The sequence below is a fragment of the Ammospiza caudacuta genome, chromosome 3 (genome assembly GCF_027887145.1).
Source record: "Ammospiza caudacuta isolate bAmmCau1 chromosome 3, bAmmCau1.pri, whole genome shotgun sequence".
Classification (NCBI taxonomy): Eukaryota; Metazoa; Chordata; class Aves; order Passeriformes; family Passerellidae; genus Ammospiza; species Ammospiza caudacuta.
In genome coordinates, this window is record NC_080595.1 from 8,008,906 (window position 1) to 8,025,419 (window position 16,514).

Here is a 16,514-nt window from a genome sequence, read left to right on the forward strand (position 1 = left end):
TGTCCAAGTATAAGCTACTTTATTCAGTAAATCTAAAGGTTTTCTCTATTAATAAAATAACATATTTAAGCATTAAATGCCATAGATTGCTTTTGGTAAAGCAATATCAAAGTTTTTCCTGGTTTCAACAAATAGCTTTTGTTTACCAGTGATCTTGTTAGTCTTAATACAAATTTGTTTTCATTAGGAAAGGATGTATTGTACATGTTAAATTCAAGGTTACTTCTGTGTCACCTAGTCCTTTTTGGCAGCATTTTTGAAAGAGATTTTTCATGTGCTCGTGATAGTTTATGATAATGAAGCATTTAAATGAATATTTCAAACATCTAGTTCAAATGGTTAGATTTAGACTCATTCTGAGGTCTTCTTTAACTTCTGAAGTTATGAAACTTGGCGTACTGTACCCCTCAAAGGCTTAGGAATGAAGGAGGGGATTTGTTCTCCATCTATTATGGCTGGTGCTATTCACTTGCCAATCATTGTAAGTCATTAAGAAGTGCTCTATTTTACACCATATCAGTGCATTAATCCTCTATTTTGAGGTGTTTTACGTAGTGGAATGAATCACCTCTGTTGCAGACATTTCTCCACAGAAATCCTTTCTTTCGGATTTCTGTGTCTTCGGAAGGCCAGAGGCCTCCGAAGACAAGGTAAACAATTATTATCAGCTGCTGGGGAATGCAACAGGAACACCTTGATTGGCTCATGTTTTATGTTTATAATTAAGGGCCAATCACCAGTGCAAGCCCGGGGACTGAGTCCTTGGCCACAGCTTTGTTGTGGATTCTTTTCTATCTCTTCTTAGCTTAGCTAGCAGCTCTGCAAACCTCTCTCTATATTCTTTTTAGTATAACTATAATGTATTATATCATATATTAATAAATCAAGCCTTCTGATTCAAGATACAAGATTCACCGTCTCTCTCTCACCAGCTGCGCCCACTCAGGCGCGGTAATACACCTCCAGCAGATCTATAGTGTTGAGGCGCGGTAGTTCCTGTCAGGAGTCACTGAGAATTCAGGTGAGAGACAAGGCTGCCATGATACACATCATTTGCACACTCATGTTTTCAAATCTCACTAAGGTTTTAAAAATAACATGAAGCTTTTCCACTGAGGGAATAAAACTTGCCTCATTTCTTACAGTTTGCAAATACAGCAAATGCCATACCTCCTTTGGAGAACACTACTTCCTCTTTTATTGTTTTATTTTAGCTAACAAAAAGCATTTTCCTGAAGGTTTTGGTCAGAATGCAAAAAGGCTGTCCAAGTTAAGGTTCAGATCAGTTAGCAAAATACAATTGTCAGTGGTTGCTTCTTGAGCTTTGTGTGGATTGCTTTGCATTTTGACCCTAAAAGTACAGCAGGTTTGCATCTTTCAAGGAAGCCTTATTTTCTGTTAGTAGTTGGCAAAGCTGTGCTAGTTCCCTTTCATTGATTCAATGGCCCCTAATTTAAAAAAATACTCAAATGTGGTGAAACTGCAGTCTGCCAAGGATGCCAAAATGTATTGTAGTCTAGATTACATCATACAGTGCAAGAGATTCCTCCCTTCTGGATTTTTCAATTCAATTTTTGCTGAACATACCAAAAAAGGTGAAGGGAACTTTACACTTCAGTCAGTATTTGGGATGTCTGTCTTGGCTATGAAATATGATTTCAATATTCTTGTTTTTTATTATTTTTATTTTTTATTATTATAATAATATTATCATACTATTAGATATGATAATTCTTTTGGCCTTGATATTAGGGACTGATGCCAGATTATCGATCTCTCTGTATAGATTGCTTTTGTTTAATTTATTTTTAAAGGACACTTTCCTTTGATTCATATGGTACCTATCTCCTGTGACTGTATTTCTGGATTTCTACTCTTGTCATCTTGTTCTGTCCTCTTATTTTGTGCTTGTCCTCTTTTTCAACCTACCTTTTTACAAGGTGCTGTGATCTTTTTTGACATCTGTATGTGTGATTCATTATTTGTATGATTGAAATTGAGATCACTATATTGCAATTACAGCTGAAGCTTTTGGTGTCCTCTTATGTTGTCCTTTAAAACAGTTTAATTATAGGGCTGGTGCAAGTTAGAATGACTTGTTCATTTTTGTTTTGTTATAAAAATTGTGAAATGACCTGTAGTTTCATTACATATAATATAAGAATGGGTAATATGAAATATGGGCATTTCCTGTCTATCTTCTGGCTTTTGATAATTTTACTAGAAATTATTGAATTTAGAGAATTCAAGCCAATTCAAGCCACTGACTGTGTATAATTATGTAGTTTTTATATCTATGTTTCTATATACTTATCTTGTATAGCATTAATGATAGAATTGGGGTATATTTTTTAGATGAGATCTATTTCACTGGATTTAGAATAAAGGCAAGATGTTTTCATAAGAAAAGTTCAGTTTTTCCAGTTGAGTTTACCTTCTTTAAAAAGAATAGTATCGAAAATCCAAAAATCCTGATCACTGTATGATGGACACCAGTTGCTAATGCTATTTGTGCCAGCTGAATGCACCAGTTATTTTGTGCTTTGGGTACACAAAATCAAGCTGATAGTTTTTAAAGGGCACTTTATCCTGTCTTTTTGTAATATCCTCTAATGTTTGCCTTGAGATCAAATGGAATATATTTTTTATGATTTCTGACCTTTTAATAGGCCTTTAATTTGCATTAAAAGCGTCACATAAGTGACAGCTTGTGTTTTCTTTAACTGACCTGGTAAAACCTAGCACATAATGTCTGGGAAGGAAGGTAGGGTGATCACACCTTCAGCAATTTCCAGAAAAGTAATTATAAACTCTGTTCTCAAAATAAAATGAATGGAAAATAATTTGCTCAAATATTACCCTGTGGAAATAATCACTTAAAGCTAAATGCAAATGTTAAATGCAGAACTGTTGCTCTGACTTATGTTTGATATGCTGAAGTGAATTGTGGAAAGACTCTAAAACTTGGCTGACACTGCCTTCTGAACAGTTTATATTTGCTGGACTAGAAAGGAAAATTTAATTTGCTTTTCTTGAGAAAGCTTCTTTGAAATGGTGTCTTTTTTTCTGCCATGTCTTTCAAAATCATAGTCATAACTCTCTGTAAATCTCTTAGGTTTAAAATAGCAATTTCCTATTTAAGGAATATTTGTCATGTTGTTTGTAGTCTGTGATTTTTTTCTTGAGCTGGCTGGTCCTGGTTTGTCTGCTCAGTGTGTGCTGGATCTAGTTCTGTCTAACAGTGATCCCTGCTAGAAACAGTCCTTTCCTCTCTTGCTCTATTTTCTGTCACCAGCATCCTCTTTCCAGTCCCCTTTTCACACTTTTCTGTCTTGTCTCCTTACACTTTGTCCCTTTTCATCCCCCTTTTCCCCCTCACCTTCTTTCTGCAGCTTTCTCAAGTCCTCTCCTTCCCATTCTCAGGTTTTCCTGCCCTTTTCTCCTCAGGTTTTCCCACCCTTTTCCCCTTACGTTTTGCTGCTTTTTTCCCTAATTTTTACCACCCTCCTCCTCGTGTTTTCCTGCTTTCGCCCCTCATTTTCGCACCACTTCCCTTCAAATTCCCCACTTTTTTGCCTCACAATTCCCCACCTTTTTCCCTCACGTTTTCCCACTCTTTTCTCTCACATTTTCCACCTTTCCCCCTCATACCTTCCCACCATTTTCCATCCACTCTTTGCCCTAATTTGTCCCCTTTTCCAGCTGTTTCTGTCCCTTCCTGATGTCATTTTCTGTCCCCTTTTCACCCCCAACCTGTCACTTCTTCCAGCATATCCTCTTCCCTCTTTTCTGCTCCTTTTCCTGTCTAGTTTTGCCCTCCATTTCTTGTCACCTCTTCCAGCCTTTCCTGTCACATTTTCTCCACCATTTCCTCACATGTTTTCCCACTGATTTCTGTCCCCTCACCCCTTTCTTTCCTACCCCATTTTACCTCTTTTCTATTGCTCTTACCTACCTTTTCTTTCAGGTTTTCTCCCCATTTTATGTCCCGCATTACTCTCATTTTTGGTTCTCTTTTCCCCCTTCTCTGGTTCTCATGTTGGTGGATGTTGATGGAGCATTTGGCCCTGGGATGTATAGGAAATTGTAGAGTGGAAGTAAGGATTTAAATATAATAAAAATGCTTTTACCAAGGATGTGATGGAAGCAGTGGTACTGAGAGGGAAGAGAAGTTGTTGGGGTTTTGGGGGGGTGGTCCTGGAGCACATTTTTGGGCTTAATCATGTTTAATGGTTTCTTTAAATGTGTTAACTGATCAAGTTTGCTGGTATTAAAGGTAATTTTTCTAGCGGAGCATCTGAGAGAGGATTGGGTGAATCTGAGGATAACAGGAAAGTCATTGATGGTAAATAGTTTGCAATGCAAAGAACTTAATACTCTGTGGAAGAGGAGGATGATGGCATGAAACTTTACTGTCATGAGATGATCTATATGAAAAACACATGAATCTGGAAGGATCAGACAGATATTGTGGAAAAGAGGGGTGTGCATGGTGCTGGCAAAATTTTATACACACTGGGAACACACCATGGAAATTGGAAGAAGAATACCTTGAGAAAGGGTGTGCTAAACCCTGGGATATGGTGAGCCTGGGCATCTCCTGGGGGAAATGCTTGGAGTTTGGCATAGTGTAACCAAATCCTATTTATTCTCAGTACAGAGAACAGGTACCACTGCTGCCAGTATCAATGAATAAAGGCTGCAGAAGGAAAATTATTATTTCAGCTGAATGTCAATAGTGATGCGAAGTGCACGAGTATAAACTGGCTATTACCAAGTTCAGACTAAATATTTGAAATAATTTTACAGTATGTAATGGTTGAGAGTCCGAGTGTAATCTATAAAATTACTTGTTATGCTGTTTGGGCACAGCACTTGTGACACAGGAGGTCACTTCTCAGTTGTTTCTCCTCACACAGGAGAAATGTTGCTGGCATTTCAGGCAGAGGTAAAATTCTTCAGGTTTTCCTTTGATGACAGAGCCAATAAAATCAGCTTTCTTGTGTTTTTGGGGGCTTACTGGCAGCTTTGCTAATTTTTTTCTACACTTGCCTCTTAATACTTTGAGTGCAACTTCAGTAGTTGGCTGTCATCTTTCTAAATCTAATAATTAGCATGCAATGCAGTTGAAAATTCAGAGGAGTAGTCATTCTGTTTATGTAGCATTTTGAGAAGAATTTTGTCTAGAATTATTCTGATAATTTATATTATGTAAACAGAAATCTGTCTGCAGTATGTTCCTTTTATATCCTGCAATTTTTAACCATGCAAAGCTTGTGTTAGGACTATAGCACCCAAATGATGGGAATGAGTTCCATGTAGGCGAGTTATGGTTTATTCAGCTGCACTCAATTTTGGAGTATAAAATAGGGCAAGCAGAGCAATCCTTCTCCAGAAAACACTGCGTGCTTTCTGTGTCTGTGATTCTTTAGGGCACCCCAAGCAATGGATACCCTGTGCCTTTGTCCACCAGTAGTTCTTTTCCTTTCCTCATCTTTTTTCCAGGTAATTTATTGCAGCCATGTGAATTATTGGTGTCTGCAGAGTCCTTGTATTTAACAACAAGGGGTTGCTTTTTGCTTTTGAACTCCTGACAATCAATTTTCTTTTCTACTTCCTCATATAAGAAACATCAAGCGAGCACTACTTGTCTGGGAATTTTCCCCCTTGGTTTTTTTGCATGTTCATCACAGCCCTGCCCACACTTTTGTCTAATTTTAATTTTTTTTGTGGAAGGTTTATCTCTGGAAACTCAAACTTCAATGAGTGAACTCGTGCTGATTATGGCACCACCAGCTGAGGCTGCTTCACCCTATTTCCTCTCTCTGTTTACATAGGCCCCTTAATATTGTGTATCTTCTGGCTTTGGAAATAAATTTTTTCAGGAGCATTTGAATTCTGAACACTGGAATATTTTTTCTTTAGGTATGAAACATTTGTTTCCAGTGATTTAAAGGAAATGCAAAGTGAATTGAATACATAACTGGAAGAAGAGCAATTAAGAATTAAGAACTTTGCTTGTGTGCAGTTTACATCTATATATTTTAGAGAGGACTTAATGTTAGTGCTGGGTCATTGAGTATAATCAGATATTCTTGTGAACTTGGGATATAATAGCATGTTTTAAAAAAAATTAAATGCACAAAAATTGATTTTTGTGAACTTGGGATGTAATAGCATATTTTCAAAAAAATCAAATGCACCCAAAGTACCTGTTAGCATAAAAATTTTCTCATATATAGTCTGGTTAAATATTAATGCCATGACTTTTGCCATTGCTCATTTTTTCACATAATTTTTTAGTATCATGGGGGGGGTTCATAATTTAAATGTAGAAATTTGAACATCACACTGGCTAACTAAATTGTCATGTTTTACTGAAAGTGTCTGTACAGTGTATTCTCAGGAACTCTGTGCCAGCAGCTATCTGTTCAATATTTAAATAAAGGAATTGCCTTTTTGCATTGGAAAGTTTGACAAAAATGGAACTCCCCTGAGAGGTTGTGTTCACTGCAGTGCACTAATTACATGTAGTCTTTAATATGTGCTGGGACAATAGCAGCATAATGTGTTCCTCTACTATTAGATTGGTAAAGGAATGTTAGAAATGCCTTTTGGGCTTTCTTTTTTAATTTAAATAAATAATTAAAAAGTTAAATTTAATTCTTGTTGGCCAAAAAAAAAGAGTAAAGCTGTGTGCTTCTATTTTTGTGTGTGTATTCAAAGAGATCCATTTAAAGGCATCCTGTGTGTCACAGCAGTGGCCTTTATAATGGATGGTTGTAGATGATGATGATGAACTTTTCAGCTCAAGTGAGTATTTCAGTCATAGAATTGTTCTTAAACTACCAGATCATATCTCAATTTGGAGGTGCCACTGTATCAGTTAATACAGTACGCTTACTACATCAGTACAGAAGAAATGAGTTTTCACAAAAGCTTTTATGTCTCTTTATATAAATGTAAATGAATTTATTGTATCAGGCTAGTTCTGATAGCTGAGTCAGAGCTGAATTCAGAGAGACAAGAATATAAATCTACAATATAATCCCTTTTTTTTAACTTTGACTTAAAGATGGTTTTTTGTATTCTGTCTCAGAGTTGCTTTCTCAGTTTATACTCTTCAGGTGAGTCCATTTGATCTAAGAGCTCCCAAAGAAGAAAACCTTTTTCTGCTCCTACTACAGTGGCCACTTGTGCCATCCAAAGTGCTCCTTTGTGGATAATACTCAGCTTGCTTTATTTTCCCCAGCTTGTGAACACATCTTAAATACTGAGGGAGTATTTGTGCACTTTTCTGCTCAAGGGTAATTCAAGCTAAGAAAATGTGGGTACATTCAGCTTTTTTCAACTGCATCTTGAGATTTTCATCAATTTTCTGAATTGGCAATTTTTAATGGGGACAGTGACCTTTCATGCTCTTGTAATTTGAGCTATGGATTCACCACTTAAAATTGTGGCACAAATGGAAATGAATCAAATAGTGGATTAAACCTAATAATTTCTCTGCCCTGTAATGGCTTACAGACCTTCAATTTATTTTAAAAGAGGTCTGTCCTACTTCAAAAACATTCTTCCTATGTTGTCAAGGATGAAAAAGGGACAGGTTGACTACTTCTTTTGGGCCTTTTTCTTTTCCTTCTCTCACTGTTAGAGAACAGAGTAATAAAGATTTATTGTTGGTGATGTTTCTGTGATTTCATTTTGGGGCAGAAATGCACAGTTTGGCTTTAGGACGCATCCTTGAAGAAGCTTTTGAATTTGGAATTAAATTTTACAGCAAGCTATTAAAGTTCAGGAGTTACTCCAGGTATCTGATTAATATGCAGATTGTTTTAGTAAATTGCATCTGAAGATAAAAGGCTATTTACAGCCTGTATTAAGCTAAAAATGTTATAGTTAATCACAGCTACTGTCTGCAGTATTTTTATAAAATTTCCATTAAGAGGATGCATTCTGTGCATGGATGGTAGTCATTTACAAAATGTAACTCTAGAAACTCAATTAATTTCTGTTCTTTAATTTTAGATCTGAATAAAAAAGCAATCCATCTGTTTTAAATCACAATTAAACATGATTAATTTCTTATTATAATAAGAATGTGTTGAATATTGAAAGACTGGAAAATAAAGAATCATATTGTTTCTTTATTCTTAATTATTTGTGAGTTATTTTTCTCACTCAGTGATAATTTTTTTGTCTCCTGGGATGTTTTTTTTTTCCTCTGTCAGGATATTGGCAAATGCTTTGTTGTGCTGTGGAAAAAATATTCAGCTTTTAATATTCTATCAATTCCATTGGGCTGAAGGTGCTAGCAGTAACTGGTCAGCAGTCCTCAGGGTCTTGTCTTCATCCTTGTCATGTGGGAACATTGTAAATTATGGATAACAGTGGATGCTACTCAGTAAATATCTAATATGTGATAGGTATTTTTGACTGAAATTACTTTTTCACTTGAACAATTAATTAAGCTGTATTTTTTAGATTAATGATGTGACTCTTTTATAATGTGAACGAATATCTGGGTGCATTGTGAATGTCTGAGCTGCACATGAATCACAGCTTTTTTTTTTCTTTTTGTATGCTAGATAACTTTTTAATTCATCTATGACCAGAGTAACATTTCCTAGTTTTGTTTTGCAGAGTCTTATATGTTGTCATCTTCTCACCTTGCCCAGATGTGTCCATACTTGAAATTTTTAGACAGCATCAATATTGACATCATCTTTTTTCCTGCAGATTTTACATCTGCTTTCTTTTTAGACTTGCAACTTGCTGTACTTGGGAAAGTACATGTAGCAATCTGCGTGTTGTTTTTTCTTACAAACAGTGTGGTGTCTTTTTGGCTCTGGAGAAAGCATTTGATGACTTGGAAAAGGAATAGTCAGGCAGCTGTCACAAAACTTATTTTCCACTTTTATTAGCACCAGGAGAAGAGTGTGCTCCTTGTAATACACAGGAATACTTGCTGACATTGTCTCTGCTTCGTGGATTGTCAGGGCTTAGCCCTTTTACACAGAAAAACACATTTCTATTGAAAGATTGTTGTGTGGAGACATCCACAATTTCTATTGTTGTAGCCTTCCAGGCCTAGACGCCAATAAGATTCTGTTTCAACTTGAAAATTGTACTTATTAAATAAAACTTACTTCAAAACTATAATTAATTTTTCACTTATTGCATAGACTGTTGTGTACTACACAGTACATTACTTTATCCAAGGCTGAAATCTCCCACTTGAAGTCCTGCTGAATGATACTTCAACCTATGGATGGCTGTACAGTGTGGCCCAAGAAATTTTGTAGTATTGAAATTACGTGCTATGAATATTTCTTACATGAATTTACTACTGGCAATGCTTCTCTTCCATTGCATGATATTTCAGCTTAGGTTTACTGAATTATCAGGAGTCTGGGGTTTTTATTATGCAAGGCTCAGCTTATTGAAAGGACTGCTAAAAAATTTTCAGTTTTCTGTTCTTTAGCTCTCCTGAATGCTGAGGAGTTTGAAATTCTCCTTCCCAGTGTGAAAGGTAGCCCATAGCTTGCTTTTAGACAACATTGCTTTGTTACACTCTTGATTGATGCTCCTTCTCTGGTATAGTTGAGCTGTTTGTCTGGTTTCCTTCAAATAACACCTTCACAGATTTCCTCAACAGCAAGCTTGGAATGCTTAATAAAAGTAAAGAAGTTGCATTTAAAATGCAAAATCAAAAAAATCTAAAAAATTTCTCTTTCTATTGTGTGATATTACACAGAAGGAATTACATTAAATGTGGTTTAGAAAGAGAAGGAAGAGGGGTATTTCTTGCACATCCTAATAAATAGACTTTTGTCCTTTATAGGAACAAACTTTGGCTCTGAGGAAAGAAGGGATTGGTGTTGTGTTGGATTCTGAACTGCCTCATCTCATTGGCATTGATGATGATCTTCTCAGTACTGGCATCATCTTGTACCACCTGAAGGTAAATACACATCTGTGTTTCTGTAGCCTTTATAAGCCTTGTGATTCTTTTCAGTAGAAAAATTACATTATTTATTTGCTATCCATATGTAATGCTCATTACATTACTGTGATAAGAAAAGCTCTTCATGCTTGTCTGCTGTAGTAAGAAAAGCTCTTAAGAGGTTGGAAATGATGAAATTAAAATATATGTTCAGGTTTATCCTGACAGTCAACTGGTTAACCAGCTATCTATATTGGTTTATTTTTTAATATGTATTGGTTTGTTATTAATGTTATAAAGCTCAATCTTAAAATCTAAATCTATATTGTCTCAAAACTATAAAGGTGGTTCTGCACTGGACAGTTGAAACTTGAATTTGCTTTTAGTATTATAAAATAAAGACTGTGAAAGCATTTTGAAAATGCTGCATGATTCCTTTTTTTCATGTATGTTTAAATATATATTTCATTCAGGTTACCCTGAGAAAGTGGAAGGATAAATTATATTCTTGTGGGGGAGATAAGGAGATTCCAACTGGAAATAATGTGTATTTCTCTCTTAATTAGGAGGGCCAAACATATGTTGGCCGAGAAGATGCTCTAACAGAACAGGACATCGGTATGGAATTTGGCAATTTTTTATTCTTCTTCCAGTATCCTAATGTGAACTAAGCTTTGTATGTTTTTTTCCCTTTTTCAGTTAGTTGTTCTGTGGTTTAAGTATTTTAATTTTTAGAAAATCTGAAAGCTGAATTGCACGGGATTTGCTTCAAAGAGCAGCATGGCTTCTAGCATAGCTTGGGGGCTTTAAGTATGTTCATATACTTGCTACTAATTGATTTCTTGCTTCTCTTGAAATAGCATCCTGTAATAATACTGTCCTTTTTTATCTAGCACCTGTCTCAATCACTGCAAAATCATTCTCTTAACCTTTGTATAATGACAGTGCTAGACTATTATATGTAAGATAGTCTTGGGACTTCAGATTTGATTTAAAAATTTCTAAAAATTGGTAAAAATCTACTGGTTTTCCTGTTGATTTCTTACCAATGCAACTAACTGCCAGATCTGGACTATCACATAAGCTTTACATAAGTTCTTGGAAGGCAGTTTCATTAAATAAACTACATCCTTTAGTTCTTGGGTGAGAATCTGAGAGTCAAATAACTTAGTTTGGTAAATTTTCATGGGTCAGAAATTGTCTGGATTTAAATTAATAAGTTCCATGAAACTACCAAACTTGTAATGCCCTGTGATATTAAGCAATATACATAATCACACATTTTTTGAAGGAAAAATGGAAAGTAGCATAGCTGATTGATAAAAGCCCTCAATGTCATCAGATTTAAGAACTTTACTTCAGCATCCTTTTGTCTACAGTGGCATGTTATATCCTGTCTTTTCAGATTTAAGCATGATTGCCCTAAAGTCTACAAGTTTTCATTATTTCCTTGTGAAAGGAAATAATGAAAACTTGTAGACTTTAGGGCAATCATGCTTAAATCAGAGGATCTCTTTCTACAAATATGTGGATTGTACTTTTATGGTTTTTATTGGAAAGAAAGGAACATTTGCTAATCAGGCATCAAAGCACAGGAATAAAGACCATTACACCAAAAAGAAAAAAAAAAGGAAAACCAACCCAGCTCACTTCTGTCCACTAGAATAAAACAATAAATATTTAAGGCATGCAGGATGTGATAAAGGAAGGAGGAAAACATTGTCCAGAATAAAGAGAAGATACACTGATATGTAGTACATAATACTAATAAATTAATAATTATTATTAGCATGTTAATCTTACTAATTGTGAAGAGTCCAATTATGTCATCTTATTTCTTTGTGTTTAGTTCTTCATGGCCTTGATCTGGAAAGTGAGCATTGCATCTTTGAAAACCTCAATGGGACTGTGAACCTCATCCCACTGAATGGAGCACAGTGTTCTGTGAATGGCATTCAGGTTACAGAACCCACACACCTCAACCAAGGTATTACCTGGCATAATGTCATTTTTCAGGCCTCTTTGCTTCTTCCTGGCAGCAACACTGAAAAAATCTGCATGTGTATAAATGGATTATTGTTTAATTAGGTTTAATTTAATGTTTTCTCAACTACAATCCAAAACCACCAGGAAAACCCCATGGTGGTTTTGTTGTCAAAGAATTCATGTGGTGAAAAGAGAATTCCTTTTTTAATTTCAACCACTGTTGTGTTAAGAAAAATAATATAGATATCTACAGGACTAAAAGAATGTCAGAGACACCCCTGCTCCTCTCCCCGAGTTTCAGGTTGGTTCTGCTTAATACTACTGCCAAATTCTCTTGAGAATTGAGGAGATTGAGCTTGAGTGTGTTTGCTGCAGCTATAGGAAATGACAAAAAGGGGGAGGCTAACCCTTAGGAGGTTTAGAGAACTACAATTTTAATGTAAAAGCTCTAAAATCTGGAAATTAAGCAGCCAGGACAGCTGGAAACAAAGATGGATTGTGCTGGCCTGGAAAGGACTGACTGACAAGTGAGCTGGTGAGTGCTGCAGGAGAGCTGCTCCTTGTTTTATCTTCCAGGAGCACCCAGAATATCTTCCCATTTTGCAAGGAACTGAAAAATACCTGTTCAGGAGTGAGGCTGTGACACAGCTCAGGTGCTGAAAAACAATCTCACATTACTTCCCTGAAAAGGAGATTTCAGTGTAAGCTTAGGCTAACAAAAGTGGAATGCAGTGTTAAACAAGGGGAGTCTTGCATCCTTTCTGAACTCTAACACATACCTCTGTAAAGGCTGCTTGCAGAAAGCAAGGTGTAAAGAGATAACATTGACTGATTTTTTTTTAGTGCCTATTTCTTCATGCCAAATGAGAGGCACATGTGCTTGTTTCTCTTACAGGGGAAAAAAAAAGCCCAGCCCCCTTGGTCTTAGGTTTGAGTAAATCTAAGCATAAATTCCTAACAGAAACATTGACATTAATAGGAAATAACACTGTAAACAGTAAAAAATTGAGTTGTGATGAATCATCTTTTCTTTATCCTGCAGCATTTTACAGGCTGAAAATGTTCAGCGTGCCTCAGAAATAAAGTAGGAGTTTGGATGCTATTTTCTTCTTTCAGATGCATATTACAACTTGATTTTTGTACTGCTAAAAGTGGAAACATGACTTGTGGTATTTTCAGGGTCCCCAGTTGTGGGGAGGGAAGATGAATCTGAATCCATGTTCTCAGAATATAATATATTATATTATGCTATACTAAAACTATACTAAAGAATAGAGAAAGGGTGCAGACAGAAAGCTTAACAAGGTACTAATTAAAAACTCATGACTGCTTCCAGAGTCCTGACACAGCTGGACCATGATTGGTCATTAAGTAAAAACAATTCACACTAAACAATCAAGCAATGACCAGGTGGTAAACAATGTCCAAGCCACATTCCAAAGCAGCAAAACACAGGAGAAGCAATCAGATAATTCTTGTTTTCATTTTTCTCTGAGTCTTTTCAGCTTCCCAGGAGAAGAAATCCTGGTGAAGGGATTTTTCAGAAAATATGATGGTGACAATGACTTTTTTCCCTCATAAATTTCTTTAGACAAAAATTTGCCACTCAAAGGGGAAAGGCTTGCTAAGTTGTAAAAAGCAGGTGCCTAAGCTGACCTTTTGTGTGTGTAAGGAGACTGAGTCTGAGAGGAAGGTGACATTAGGTGTGCAAAACTGATGAAATCACTGGTTTAAGGACTCGTGTGGAATCTATTTATCCCAGCTGTGTTAGCATTTAGTCTCACAGCATGAGGTGCCAGGGTCCTTAAATACCTGCTTTTAGGTAACACTGATTACTGCTGATATATTTAAATGTTTCCGTTCATCATTAGTAGCTGTGCATTTGAAGATGTGTTAAATTTTTAGACCATCATGGAGTTCAAAAATAATAAGAGGCATGGTAATTAATTGTCACTTCCTTCTATGGATTTCTTCTATCATTTGCAAATTCTGGCTAATGTGGTGTTTTTGTAAAGGTAACCTAGTTAACATTTACAATTAGTTTGTCATTTACTTTAAATATATCCTCACCTTAGAACACATTTCCAGAGGTTTGGGCTAAAATGTCAACCCTTCTGTTCTTAAAAGAGATACCTAGGAATTTTTCAAATGACCCATCATTTAGGACTGACTCTCATGTGCTTCCTCTTAAGTCTCTCTCTCCTGTCTTCCTTGAAATTTATGAAGTTAGGGACCAATATCTGTAACTATTAACGCTGAAAATTTAATTAATTTATTTACACTGCTTCCACCTAGTGAAGTGGTCACAAATGTTTGCAATTATTTTTATCTTCACTTGAAAGCAACTGAAGGAATTTCATACAGTTTTATGAAAGGTAATTATTTTTGAGATTTGGCTGAGGTAAACTGCAAATGTAATCCAAAATTGGGATGTTGTGTAGAAAGCAAGAAGTGATTGTAGTGATTTTTGCTATTTATTTGCCAAGACTGGATCACCTATCTTGAGTTGATATTCCTAATTAAGCTGATTTTAAGAGAAGCATTCCTTGCTAAGGACATAACATTACTATCATGGTAAGAATTTGTAGTGATGAGTTTGAGAACAGCTTTTTCATACTGGGAGTGTAATGGAGTCCTTTTTAAAAATGCTCTGTACTGACTGACAGATAAATGCTTGATTCTGAGGTGGTGAACGTGGGAGACTTCCATGTTTTGACATCACTGACAATATACTTCTTAGTAGGGAAGTATTAATCTTGGTACCATTGTCTTTAAAATATGATAAGAATTGCTCAGAATCACTTTATTTGTGACTGTGCCTTAACTGATTAAATACAATAATAGATGTGTATTGAGCAATATGAGTTATTCAAGGTTCTTCCATCAGAAAATAGCTGTTGGGTATTAAAGTTGAATAATCCTGTTTTGGATAACAGTAAACTTCAGAGTTCCATGTGGAGAAGAAAAATGTGAGAGTGCAAACAGTGGAAATCTGGAACTTTTAGTGTAGCTGGAGTTAAACCTGACCAGTGATCAGTAGCAGATGGACAAGTTTGTTCTTGCTCACATTTATGGATGTTCCTGTTAAATCTGCATCTGCTGGTGACTTCCAAAGTAGTCCTGTTAAAGAGTATATAGATCAAATTGGGGCAGCTGCTTCCTCTCCCTGTGTTTATTCTTTAACTGAACTCCATGAACATGATTGACCTTGAGTCTGTCACGTTCATGCACTGTGTGAACATGAGTGGGTTTTATTTTTGTTTAAGTAGGAAGAGGAAGGAATACCCTGTATGCGTCAAGGTAGCTGTGACTATGCATGGTATAACACTTGTCAAAATACATTTTCATTTAGTTCTTGCTTAATGGATGTCTTTGCTTACATGTTGTGTGTCTGAAAAATTGCATGGTACTTTGAGCTGCAGAATGTTGTGAGTCAGTGGTGTGTGGTTTTTCCATCAGGTGCTGTTATATTGCTTGGAAGAACCAACATGTTTCGCTTTAACCACCCTAAAGAAGCTGCTAAGCTAAGAGAGAAAAGAAAGGTGAGATTAAATCAGTGTTTGGTAAATTTAAACTTTTCACAATTATATTTCTAGTATAGATATGTCTTATATGTCTTGATTGTTGTAGGATGCCTTTTTTCATTTGCTTCATGTACTTTAGTTAATATTTCATCAAAGTGAGAGTTTGTAAGCATGTCTAATACTTTCATTTTATGGTCTGTTGTTAGAGTGGACTGCTATCTTCCTTCAGCTTGTCTATGACTGATCTTTCTAAATCTTGTGAGAATTTGTCAGCAGTTATGCTTTATAATCCAGGGTGAGTATATTCTAAAAAACAGTTGCTATAATTCCAGTCATTCTTCATTTTAGCTGTTTGAAATGTTCCAGAAGCATTATGACTAAAGCAGTTCAGCAAAATAATGACATGGCAAATGTTATGTCTGTATTTTCTTCAGAATTATGAGGTAACTATTTTTCCTGAGAAAAATGCATTTTGAACGGAAAATTAAGATTTCTTGAGTTCCTATAATACCAATACAAGCATAAAAAGGCTGAGCAATGAATGTCTTGTGTTCTCTGCCAGTACCTCTGGGTAAGTGGCCAAATTAAAATATGGAAAAAAGTTTTATTATGCAGTTACAATGACATAGGATGCTTATGGTAGAGGAGCTGCTTTTAGTGATTTTTTCACTGTTCCTAAAGTGACTTATAGAGAACTGGTGGTGTTTTGTTCTAATTTTTTTTTCCATAGCTAGGGTCTGTGTTTTCAGTATGAGATGAAGCAATTTACCCACCCTATGTGCTTTTGAAAAATTGACTGTAAATTGAATTATCTTTAGATAGTGCAGCTTTATTCCCAAGTTTTACTTGGGAATCTCTCTTTATCCTTTAGGAAGATTGGACAGGTAATAATAACTTCTAGTTAAAGAATGTCTGAAATTCAGGGAGTGTGTTTAATAACACTGCTTCAAATGTGACTGTTACTCTTTTGCTACTGAGCTGGTCACAGAGATCTCAAGATTGTGAACTGGTTGCTAATAAATGACATTCTATTTTCAGATAGGGATGGTAAAGAAGAT

At 35.8% G+C, this 16,514-nt stretch overlaps 1 protein-coding gene across 1 annotated transcript in view; it reads left to right on the top strand.

Annotated features, from left to right (window-relative positions):
• The window catches only part of KIF16B (kinesin family member 16B), a 141,240-nt gene that overhangs the window by 53,993 nt on the left and 70,733 nt on the right, over positions 1-16,514 (top strand). The window contains exons 13-17 of the mRNA XM_058801365.1: positions 9,845-9,964; positions 10,513-10,564; positions 11,796-11,933; positions 15,392-15,474; positions 15,663-15,751. Of these exons, the coding sequence (XP_058657348.1) occupies positions 9,845-9,964; positions 10,513-10,564; positions 11,796-11,933; positions 15,392-15,474; positions 15,663-15,751 (482 nt within the window). The remainder of the gene's footprint in view (positions 1-9,844; positions 9,965-10,512; positions 10,565-11,795; positions 11,934-15,391; positions 15,475-15,662; positions 15,752-16,514) is intronic.